General features: G+C 40.9%; 1 protein-coding gene and 1 long non-coding RNA gene across 6 annotated transcripts in view; both read right to left on the bottom strand.

Annotated features, from left to right (window-relative positions):
* The window catches only part of CELF2 (CUGBP Elav-like family member 2), a 545,552-nt gene that overhangs the window by 368,600 nt on the left and 164,870 nt on the right, over window positions 1-12,082 (bottom strand). Inside the window, exon 1 of one of the 5 annotated variants that reach the window (XM_064421754.1) lies at window positions 7,733-7,756. The exons of 3 other annotated variants lie outside the window; for them this stretch is intronic. Coding sequence is in view for 1 of the 2 variants with exons in the window: in XM_064421746.1 (XP_064277816.1) it covers window positions 6,474-6,526 (53 nt within the window). In the remaining variant the exon portion in view is untranslated. Of the gene's footprint in view, window positions 1-6,473; window positions 7,060-7,732; window positions 7,757-12,082 lie in introns of those variants that run through there. One more of the 5 variants, XM_064421746.1, reaches the window with a different exon arrangement.
* Window positions 2,090-5,141, bottom strand: LOC135301555 (uncharacterized). Its single transcript, XR_010363310.1, has 2 exons — window positions 3,753-5,141; window positions 2,090-3,618 (listed from the first exon to the last, which is right to left on the bottom strand). It is a non-coding gene; the product is annotated as an uncharacterized LOC135301555 (long non-coding RNA).

The raw sequence follows: 12,082 nt of genomic DNA, 5'->3' as shown, positions 1-12,082 counted from the left end.
ACTACAAATCTGTCTGGCTTCACCTTCCTTTTCTCCCTCCCTGGTACAGCATCTTGGGACTAGCAGAGGTGCAAGACATCTTTAATGAAGTTCTCTTCAAAAAAACCCAAAGCCTAACAACTCCTTGGAAAAAAAGCTGGTGAGTGCAAGGAATTTGTGTGTGCCTGGTCCTTGGTGCTATCTTGCACAGGCAGAAATAACAAAGAAGGGGTTTTAGTAAACAAGCAACAAATTATTTACCCTCAAAAGAATTAAATTCTAGTTTCAGTTAAATCATTGTTATGAGGGCAGGTGATGAAAAGCCCAGCACAAGGCTGAGCCCCAGTGCTGGGGCCTTTATAGGACAGAGCTGTACATCTGTACAGCCATGAAAATCTTACAGTCAAAGTAAATAAAGCAGGTATTAACAGTTCCATTTTACCTCTGGGAGCTGGAGCACACAGAGATTAACTAACATTTCCAAGCCAACACAGAAAGCCTGGGAAAAGCATGAAATTACAACCTCATCTCAAGGACAATATCAGGCTGCCACTGCCCAGGTACCTTTCCTGTGTACAGGCAACTTCCTCCTTATTTCTATTCCATTGAGGGCAGGACTAGACAAAGCCTAAAATTGGAACGGGTGGGTTAGGAAAGACTTGCAGGAGTACATCAGGAGTGTCAGTGATTTAAGAGATGAAAATGAGGAAATGGTAGAGGGAAGTATCATTAAGTAAGGTGTGAGGGAAAGGAAGATTTTGTTATTTCCTGCTTCCTGCAATATGGATGTTGCACATCCTACCTGTGTAACTGGGTAAGAAATTACCAGTCAGGAATGAAATTCTGGGATATAATAGATGAAGAAACAACACAACCCCCATCTCCTCTCAAGAGGAGGGAACCTGAGGTCAATGGCTCAAGGCCTTAGTAGGGAATCCACTCCAAACACTTTCCACATGTCCTAAAACATGGATACAAGACAAATTTACATGCAGAAGAAGCTTTCCAGTGCATTGCTTTGTTAGAAACTGCCATCAGTGTGCCAAACCACAGAATTTCTTTGCTGACAGATGTTCTGTACTCAAAGTTAAAACTGCAAAACCAGTCAGATCAATTCATGGAGTAAGGAACCATCAAGGAAAAGCCATAGCTGCTGGCACAAGTCCCTGAACTGCAGATCATTGGCAGAATGTTACTGCACCTCACTGCCACAGACTCTGGCCAGACAGCTGTGCTGCTGGTGCAGTAATTTCATATAATGTTTTAGGGGTTAGGACAATTGAAATAATTAGGCAAAGGGACATGGCAGCAGCAGTAAGTAAACCTCTTTGTGAGAGATCATTCATTTGAATTGGATGTTTAAATCCCCCATAAAGCACCTGGAAGATTTAACAACTCATGTCCAAATGAACAAGATGTAATGAGGTTGTACACAGGCTTGATATGAAAAGTGGATTGTTTTTAGCAAAACGGTGGAGAATAACCTCTTATTGAAAGGAGTGATAGTGAATTTTAATCAGGGAAAAATGAAGATGCAAGAATAAATCTGCACAGGCTTAGAGCAGGACTGGATGACTTGCTCACCCATAAGCAATGAATGCAGGAGTGTGTTACATCCTAATCTGCTGTTTTCTGTTATCTTTACTGCTTGCATCATCCCATAGATCCTGGCTTTTTAAGAGGGAAAAAACCCCCAAAAACCAAAAAAACAAATCAAGAAAAACTGCCCATATTGTCCTTGACACAGTGCAAAGGAGGAACAAATAAAATCTGAAAAAAAAATTAAAAATTCACACTTCGATACAGCTCTGCCTAATTTTTCATCCCAGTATTATTCACTTGAGTGACTGTAGAGTTAGACATTCAAACTGAAAGCAGAAGAATCCACACCATGTTTTGCTGTTAATGTTTAGTTTATCAGAGCTTGGCAACAGCCACCATCCCCCTGGTGATCCTCATCTGTGTCACAACTTGGGACACGTGTAACCCTCACTAACACCCCTTTCAATGCCATCTCTAACACATCTGCATTTCTGGATTGGTAAACTGGAAAGCCATTTCTAAAATGTGTTTTTAGTTATTACAAGATACACACACCCTCTTTCCACACTTATTTTTTTTTTTTTAAACCAAGCATATTGTGGCAATTAAGAGGGAATTTGTATTCTCCACTGACATCTGAAATTCCATTTTCTGTATTTCATGGTGGAGATGTTGTCCAGCATTATGTCCCTGGGCCAAACTTTCAGGGCTTGTTTTCTTTTGTTTTTTGAGTACTGGATGAAGAGAACATTGTCCAGGTCCTCAGAGTAAAACACAAGTGAAATATTTTCTTTTTTTTAGTCTTTTTTCCAAGCATTTGTGTGTTGGGAGTGTCCATGCATTAACTGGTCTGTTCAGGTACTGAATACAATACAGAATGCCTTATCTTAAGCTTTGCTCAATTTATTGTTCTGCCAGATTTTAGCTGTTTTGTCTGCTTTCTTCCCCTCCTCCCCAGTTAGAACATTTTGAAGCTATTTAACCCACCTCAACTCCCAGGCAGTCACAGGGGTGGATGTAGGAATAGGACTATTTGCCCAAAACAGGTCATAATGCACACACCAACAGAGCTGAAATTACTCCTCCTGGGCTGATTTGCCAAGCATGAAAAACACTTTTTTTTTTTTTTTCCTGAAAAGCCAAACCATTAACAGGCTGTTTGGATGGTGTGTGTGGTGGAAAAAGACATTTTGGAGAGAACATTTGAATTGGTACATCCGCCTGACACATGATGTGTGAAACAAGATGTTCCCAGCTCCACCTGCCAAGTTGGACCGGCCGGTTCAATGGGACTTGTGAAGTTCCAATCATCTGCATGCAGAGCAGACACCAAGATTCCCTGCTTCCCAGGCTGGGGGCTGACCACTCCTCTGAGTAAAAACTCCTACTCTTTCCTTGGATTTCACCTTGAGGTTGCAAAGCCAAGTTAAAACCGACTTTTAATCTTTTTTTTCCTAGCAATGTGCCATGAAAAGGTCACATATTTCTTCAGACAGGAATGCAGAGGGGTACAAGGTCTTCCCTGCATAGGTAACTTATATGATTTATAGTGCTGAATTTAGCCTTGTTGGAGCCAAATTAAAGCAGAAAAGCAACAGAGGAGATGTGGCCTTGAGAAATTAATTTTTTTTTCTCCTTTTTGTATCTCTTCTTGCCAGGCTACAGCTTTGCTTTTGCTGCTGCAGGGGCCCAGAGCACCGGTTGCTTCAGAAGCCATTGTCCAGTCACCTATGAGGAGCAAAACCACATGCCAGAAGTTCTAAACAGGGATAAGAGACTTTTCTCGAATCAAGGCAGCTGATTTTGGTCCCTCTTATGCATTAGGGGGTCTCAATCCCAGCTCCCATCTCATTTTGAGGATGGCAAATGAGATTTCTGTGTCTGTAGAGGGCTGGGTGAGCACTCTGTGTTTCCTGGGAAAGCTCTGAAGGATTTTTCTTTTTTCTTTTTTTTTTTTTTTTTTGAAGCATTGAAGTTTTGCCAATCTCTCCTGGCCCCAAGGAATACAACAGGACATGGTGCTTATTGCAGTCCCACTATGAGATCAGGCAGTAGTGTGTTCATGTCACAGCATAGATCTTATGCAGGGAGCTTATCCTAAAGGAGACAACAGGAGGAAAAAAAAATAATCCATGCTCTTTCCAGTAACTTTGGTACTCAGACCACTCTGAATAAATCCAGTGAAAGAAAATGCACATTAAACTGTGTTTAGGGCTCTTGCTGAGACTTACCAGAAATTATTGCAGCTCTCACTGTCCCACTCCAGACAGATACAACCAAAGAGGGAGGCCTGAGGTAATATTATATGCACACATCATATTGCCATTTATTTTATATCTCTGCTAGCTGTCCCATCTTATCTGGGTGAAGTCCAGCAAAATCCCCTGTCGTGCTCCAACACAACCTCTCTCTCCTTTTAGGCTTCACCACCAGCCACAGCCTTGTTTGTTACTATATTTTACCTTTCCCTTCATTATTGCTTTATTCAGAGGCCAAGGGAAATGCTTCCAGCGGGTTTGGGGAGGAGGGCACAGGAGCTGTGCTCAGCTGACATGGGGTAACCAGCACCAAGGCTGCTCTGAGCCCCTGGGGATTATGAAGTCCCAATGTAAATATTCCCACCTGCATCCTCCAGTCTTTTCCCAGACAATCAGGCCCCAAACTATGATGGAGTCACAGAATAAATTATGGGGGTGCAAAAAGTAAACAAATTTGAGAATTTACCAGTGTAGGACACCAGTTTAGTGGTGGCATTTGCTATATCAACTAATTTGAGTTTGAAAGAATTGGTTTGTGCACCTAAAATAAACACACAGAAACATTCTTCTATTTCTTATAAATATTAGCTACAGGCTTCTTTGGGGACACACTAAAACCAGGGACTTCAGAGGCCTCAAACAGGTTGGAAATTGGCCCAGAGAAGTGAAACTAAAATATATAAGAAAAGTAGAAGTGGTATTGCAGTTCAATAAGTCACAAGCCATATGAGCTATGTGATGACTTTCAGCCCTTTTTCTTTTTTCTTCCAGTGATCATTCTGCTCATATTACTACTCATATTACCCATTGCCTTTTGCCACCTCTTAACCTCCTGCATCCTGCAGTGGTGCTGCACAATGTCACATCTGTGCAGAGCTGCTGCTCTCATCACACACAGAAAGTACACAGAAATGTCCAGACTTAATCACATCTTCGACCTGCTCTGTGTCCATACAGCTGCAGTCTCCACATTCACACACAAAGTTGGGAAACTTCAGGCATGCTGTAGGGGAAAAGTGCCTGGGAGATATTTCTTTTACAGGTATGGAAATGGGTTTTTTAAAAAGAGAACAGGATTCTTTGAGAGGACGACATTGTCTCTTCCTTAAATCTTGACTTTCATGTCCTCTGTGCCATCCTTCAGCTGCACAAACCTGGCATCACCTTGCTTGTCTTTCAGAGTAATCAGAAACAGTCTCACAGAGCTAGATAAAACTTAAAATAAATCCTAGAATAGCTCTCCTGGAGCACACAGGCTGAAAGGCAACACAAAGGGGGCTCTGCAGAGGCATTCAGTGGCATTCCCTGGTGGCGAGCCCCAGGAGCCAGCCCGGCTCTGGTCCCTGCTCGGCTGCAGGGAGAGCCCCCAGCCCCGATCCACTCCCAGCCCTGCGCTCCCCATCCCTCCCAGCCCCGTGTCTGAGTCCACACGGAACTTCTGGAGTCAAATACAAACTCATCATTCTGTGCTGACAGTCCCAAGCGACTCGAAAAATGAAATAAAATAAACTTGCAACAAGCCCCCTGTGCCAAGTCTCATGCCACAGGCAAGGGTAGAGGGTCTCAGTGCCTAGTCTGACCCAGAGGCTCAGAAAATGGTCAGAGAATTTTAAACTCCTAAAATAGAAAGTTCAGTGAGGGGAAAAAAACCCCTTAGTCATGTAAGTAGACTTTATATTTTGACTTTTCCACTTTCAGTTCAGAACACAGTAAGTTCTTTAATAAATTATATCAAGAATCTAAAGTATGCTTCAAAATATTATTATTACGTATATAGCAAAATAATATCACAATTCATAGCCCCCAATCCCTGTAATTTACTCAAAAAATATTCAGTGCAGGCAGCTTCAAGTTTTGCAAAAAAAGCTGAGGGCTATCTATGCAACTTTACATTTAAAGTGATTTTATAATTTTGCCATCTACACTCCCAGATGTTTCCAATGTCTTACAGAAGTTTCTGCAAACTTTTATACGTCTACATTCTCAATAAGGCAAAACCAGGCACTTACAGCAGCATTAAACACAGACATTTAACACTTGGATATTCAATATCTGCTGCAAACATAAATGGGGATATTTTTCTCCCATATCATTTTGCAGTTCAAATTATAATTTTTCACCAGGCAAATTAAAAAAAAAAAAACAAAACCAAACATCAGTGCTGAAGGTAAAAAAGTAGCAACTTTAAATGCCAAACACATGCCCTAAGAGAGGCAACAAAGTGTGGAAGTTTCAACAACAACATGAAACAAGCATTTCAGCCTCCCTTCCTTCCCTCAAAACTATTTTCCTCTTCTTGATCAACTTTCATGCTGTTTGTTTTTGCTCTCTGGAGTTTCCCATTCATTTCCATGCAGAGCACAGCAAGGAAAGCAGAGAGTTAAAGCTGCAGTTGCAACTGGTGTGAGCCTTTACTATTAGCTTGAATTTACAGAGCAATCTCTCCTTAAAAAGAAATAAGAAAAAAAAATTCCTCACTGCACTGTAACACTGAGAAGCATATTTAAAAATTCTCTCTCGGGTCTCTCTAAACATCTGTTCAAAGGTTTTGCTGTATCTTAAAAGGGCTCTAATTACCAGAAACTCCTTTCTTACTTAAGCCCAGGGCTCACATTTCGATTATAACTCAAGATCCAGTTAATTTAGGGCTAACCCCAAAATGCCTGTACCAAACAGAAGAAAACATAGGCCTACCTTAAAACTTTCCAGCTTTTCAGAGGATCCAAGTCAGAGATTATAGACACCATTGTAAGAATAACAATAATAAAATATGTATATTAAAAACAAAACAAAAAAAAAAAAAAAAAGAAGAAAAACCACGGCAGGGAAGGCTAACCACAAAAGCAGCAAGTACTCTACTCAGTGTGGGAATGACAACAAACCCAGCACAGCTCTTCCTCCTTCTCAAGCTGATAAGCACTTGTCCCAGCTTCTCTCCACCCCCAAAATCAATCTTGTGCTATATTGCTTCACAGTCCCAGTTTCATTTCTTCACCACTACCTTTTAAAGCCCTTGTAATCTGCTCCAACTGATCAAATTTGACCTTTTTGTAGTCCACTTTATTCCAAGCACAGCCCTCAGTTAAATCTCTCTTTATTAACACCGTCCTTCTTGGCTTTCTTTTGGAGCAAACACAGCTCAAGCTCGAAGCCTCCAGTCTTTGCCAGCAATCATTTACAGATTACTGCAAGCTGCAGCCTTCTCCTTTTGGGTATTTCCTTCTACCTTTGAGGTTTGTTTTTATATTATTTTCTGAGGGCTGGTGGTGGTCTCCCTTTCCCTGTTCTGTGCAGGTTGGAGTTTGACACTTTTAAAGGAGGGACTTTCTAAAGCAACTCCTCTCCCACCCTTCCCTCCTCCCCTTGTCCCTCACCCCCATATGGAGAGACAGACACACGCATTAAAAGCAGTTCACAACCTTTGGAATACAGAACAATCTTTCTCCCCCCTCTCTGTCCTTTAAATCTATTAGAATTGATAGACTTAAACACAGAAGCTGTGCTTGAAATGCACTGATCTAAAGCAAGGCTGCTATTATGGAGGAATAATAAAAAGTCTAATCATGCAAAGCCAGATGTAACCCTTTGGATGTTTGAAAGGGGTGCAGGTGCCTATATAGTTCCATTAAATCAATATCTTTTTTTTTACTACTTAAAAAGTAAATGGTAAAGCATCCTCCAGATTAGTGTGGTGATCTGAAAAGTTGTGTAACTGCTGATAGTGTGTATTTACTTAGGAAAATCGGGTTTATTGGCTTCTTTTGTGTTTCTGTAATACTTTTTGACATTGATTTTTCTCTATTTCGATATTTCTTTTGCATTTTTTTCCTTCTAAATGTTTTGAATTCGTACTGTAAATGACAGTAACCTCTCCTTGAGCTCCACCAATTCATTAGGATTTCTGGAAATTCCCGAATTAGAATTCTTATGGGGGGAAAAAAGCAAAACAGTACCTTATGAAGTGTTCAGTCAGAACCAAACTACCCCAACTGGTAGATACTTCCACTCTGGTATTTATATCACAGGCATATGCTCCTAGTTTCCCTCTGCCATCAGCTCTTTCACTCTCAAAAAAAAAAAAAAAAAAAAAAAAAAAAAAAAAAAAAAAAAAAAAGTTAAGATCAGCCCTTGTATGTTAAAAGAAGCAGTATTATGGTGGTCACAGAGAGATTTGGGAAATCTGGCAGTATGAGACACACTCATGGAACATAATAAGCAATATTATAAGACATAATGAACTTTTAAGTCTTCCACTGCCTCCTTCTTTGGTGAGATAAAAACTTGAGTGGTGCCTAAACCATTTCAGGCTCCCTGGTCTGCTGGAGGCTGGGTTTGAGCAGCCTGAGCCCCCCTTGCCGGCTGCACAAAGGCAGCTCAGCCTTGCCCTGGCCAGAAGGTGACACCGAGGCTTCCCACCGCCCAAAAAAAAGAGAATGTGACCATTTTTCCTGCCAGACAGCAGCCAGCTGATAGTGGCCAAACAGAAACAACCAGTTTTAAATTACCCTGATACAAAATGCCTTCTTTGCTGAAAGGCCAGAGCATCGTTGACCCCTCGTTTAGGAGAAACACTGAGTCACCTCCTGCCAGATGAAGCTCCCAGCCCTCAGCCCGTGGGGCCCTATCTGCTGATCAGGTTATCAAGTCAGACCTCAAGTTCAGACTTTGGAATCTCACATCCTCCCCTAGGCAATGCTTCCAACAGCTTTGCTTTGTCTCAGAGGGGTGTAGCGAGGAAAAACACATCAGAGACAGCTGATGGTGGGATTGCAGATCTGGGCCGGGAGGGTGGAGGACAGCTGGGGCTTACAGATGTTCCACCTCTCTCTTGAAACCTGCGGGCACAGGGTGTTTCTCACCTCATACACACACATCTCTGAGCAATTCTGCAGAGATAAGGCTTCTATCCAGCTCTGGAAACTTTGGGCCCTGTATTTGTTTAACTACAGGAGGTGGGCAAGTTGCTTGTAATGGAAAATTAAATTCAGTTGTTTCCTTGTGGAACCGAGGAAACTTTTTTCTTTTTTCTTTCTATTTTTTTTTTTTTTTTTTTTTTTTTTTAGCATGGAAAGTAAATAAAAAGAGGTTGGTCAATATCTCTTTTATTCCTCCCAATAGTTTGTAAACCACTGTTATAGATGTTAATCCCTTATTTGACCCTGAGGAGCACATCAGTGGTTGCAGCACACTGCCTTTTCTCTTTCCACTCTACCCTATTGCCACATTTGCTGGTTTTAGAGCTGCGCTCACCTATTTTCCCATGCAAACTTCTCTCTTAATATTTCATATCGTGTAAACAAATTAAGAAAGGTTTCAAGCTTAGCTTGCAAAAAAACCAAAAATCAAAATACCCTGACTTCTTCTGACACATTTTCAAGCCAAGTTTGTGTCCTTGTCACATCCTCTTGCAGGTCAAGGTGAGAAAGAGGCAGATGTTTTGTCTTTATACCCCACTGCACCAATTTACTCAGTGTCTTACTTTGTTCATCCCAAAATTCCACAACCTATGTCTATTTCAAGAATTGTATCTCTAACAAGTACATGTTATACTTTCCATAGATACATTTTTCACTGTCTTCCCACAGAAAATGCTCCATTATTTCTGCCAACATATCCACATGAAAACTGTAGTGCAGGAGTAAATATACTTATTCCTTTCCCTTTTGCACTTCTCGTGGTTATTTGTGTTTTTTTAATCTCAAATTCTTGTGTCTGGAACAAAAGCCATATCTCCGTTTTGCAGAACCTTGGTGGCATTTTGCCAGCTTTTCCTACAACACTGAGGACAGTAACTATGAGCCTTCTAAAAATAAAACTACGAGATCAAGTTTAGCACAGAGGAACTTGCGACAGGCAATGGATTTTCCAAAACAGCCTCACGTGTTTCATACAGCATGTAGCTATAGTAGGAGAAAACAAATAAAACAGAAACAGAAACTCACTGTAAAATTATTTTAACTCTTGTGCTTAGATAGCAGACTCCAGCCCAGCTTCTAGCCAAATGTTTTTATCTGTTAGGGCTGAGGACTTTGTATTCAAAACTTTTATTTTTATGCTTTGAGTAAAGAAATTTCCTATGATCTTCAGCTTGTTTGCCAGGAAACCACCAGCACATCTGTGAAATATTACTTAAGCAAATTTATTACTGGTAGCCAGAAGGCAACAACCCTAAAAAATTTCTCTACCTGCTTAAATCCAGCCTATTGTGGAATTTGTATCTTTCATGCCATGACACGTTCCCCCAGTGAGAACTTATCGGTTCTCAGTTAATATGATAAAGAAGTACAAGCTTTCCAAGATTTTGAGTCATGCTAAAATAAATATATAGATACACTTTTGAAAACAGCATTCCTGTATACACACATACACAAAAGGATCTCTAAGCAATGTCATCATCCTTAGTTTAGACAGCTGTGGAGTCAAAAAAGTTCCAGATCAGCTAGCTACAAACATTTGAAGGTCAAGTACAGGACAAAGCGTTTAAAAAAGCAAAAGCAGTTATGGCTACTGAGCATTAGAAAGATGATTTTATGTCATGAGGTTCCCCCCCAGCTCTTTCTTTACCAGAATCCTATTGGACTGAGAACTTCACAGTGCTGGGCAAGATAATAAACCAAGTACAGTAAGCAGTTTGGGTTCGTTATTTAATCTCCTTTCAAGGGTGTTATCTCGCTCAAAATATTTTAGGAGCCAAGGAAGGTCTGCCAGAGCACAGCCTTTTAGTCAGGGTGCCCAGCAGCCAGGTTATCAGGCAATAATAGATAAATAAATAACCTTCTAACATCTTCCCAATACATATTTTCTGTTGCTGTTTCATACAAAGCAATATTAGGTTATTTGAAAGAAATCTTGGTCTTTTACCAGGAAAACCTCACTCTCCCTGGGGAGCCTGCTGTTAAACAAAAGCTCAGCTATTAAAGAGTGGCCTCCAACTTCAGGGCTGCTGTTGGGGGCTGATAAAGGCTCTTCTCCAGACTGTCTCATGCTGTCCCTCCCCATCAGCCTTGCCACCCCCCTGCCTCTCCTCCTAGTCCCTAATGCCTCGCCTTTTAAGCAATGGAGTGACTAATTGAAAATGCATTCCAATGCTTTACAAGCAGCTTTTTCTTTCCTGCTGACCAGCCAAATGTTTTAAAGTTGGCAAGATGCTGCTTTAACTTGGGAACTTGAGCGCTGTTCACGGCCTGGATGTGTGAAAAAATTCTGGCTGAATTTAATAATTCTGATGGAAAAAAAATAAATTAAAGATCTTACTCCTAGAACTGGTGTAAATAAGTCCAAATATTATTATGAATATTTAAAGCTAGTCCATTCTTTCTTTGTGAAATACACAATTTGGGGGACAAGAAATTTTAAGTCCCAAGTCTAAGAAATTCCCAAAGTCATGCACTGGTACTTGTGCAGAACCGGAGGAAAAGCAGTCACAAGCAGGCATAAATCCAGCTGACAATTACTCTTTGGGAATTGGGAACTGCAACCAAAACACCCCGGAGACAGCAGTCGCTGTTTCACTGCAGGTCAATGGCCAACTGGGCTGGGATTCAGCACATCTTATCACACACTGTAACTTAGAAGTTGGCTTCATCCAGCAGCTGCAGAGATTGAAGGGTTTTGTTTCCTTGCTGATTGTACAAAGCCTGCACTTTAACAGTTAATCATTAATCTTAAATTGCATAAATGTGTCTCATACTTATCGACTTCTCACTTTTACAGTCTGCAGAGACAAACTTTCAAGAGATTTTTTTTTTATTCGTGATTGTGTTTTTAATGGATTTTCAAGTACTTTCAGGTTTTGCTCATGACAACTGCTGCAATAAAAAGCCTCTCGAACAAAGATGTGTTTTGTGTCTATTCACCTAGCAGAAAATCACTATTACGACATACTTCATTATGAGAGAAATGCTTTCCAGCCCTTCTGAAGAGACAGTCATCCCCAAACTCCCATCAGCCTAATTGTTTTTAAGGTGTTTGTAGTTCACTTTAAACACCATATGAGCCAAACATTTACATCCTTTGCTGAATTTCTCTTTACTGGCCAGAGGGAAGGTTTCTTCATTCTGCAGTACTGGCAGAGCAAGAACACTTCTGTAGTCTGAGTCAGGGCTTGCCCTTCCTCACCCAACAGAAAGAATGAAAGAGAAGAAAAGCTCCTTGTATTTGCCAGACATGTTCAAAAAGAGCTCCTTGCACACCCCAATCTGCTTCTTTCATTCCATTTGGCAGAGTCAGGGGTCAGATTTGGTGGAGAGGAGAAAAGCAGCCATTAACTGTTCCAGCACCGCAGCAGACTGAGGAGCCTAAGC

The sequence above is a fragment of the Passer domesticus genome, chromosome 5 (assembly GCF_036417665.1).
Source record: "Passer domesticus isolate bPasDom1 chromosome 5, bPasDom1.hap1, whole genome shotgun sequence".
Classification (NCBI taxonomy): Eukaryota; Metazoa; Chordata; class Aves; order Passeriformes; family Passeridae; genus Passer; species Passer domesticus.
This window is presented reverse-complemented; position numbering and strand designations above follow the sequence as displayed.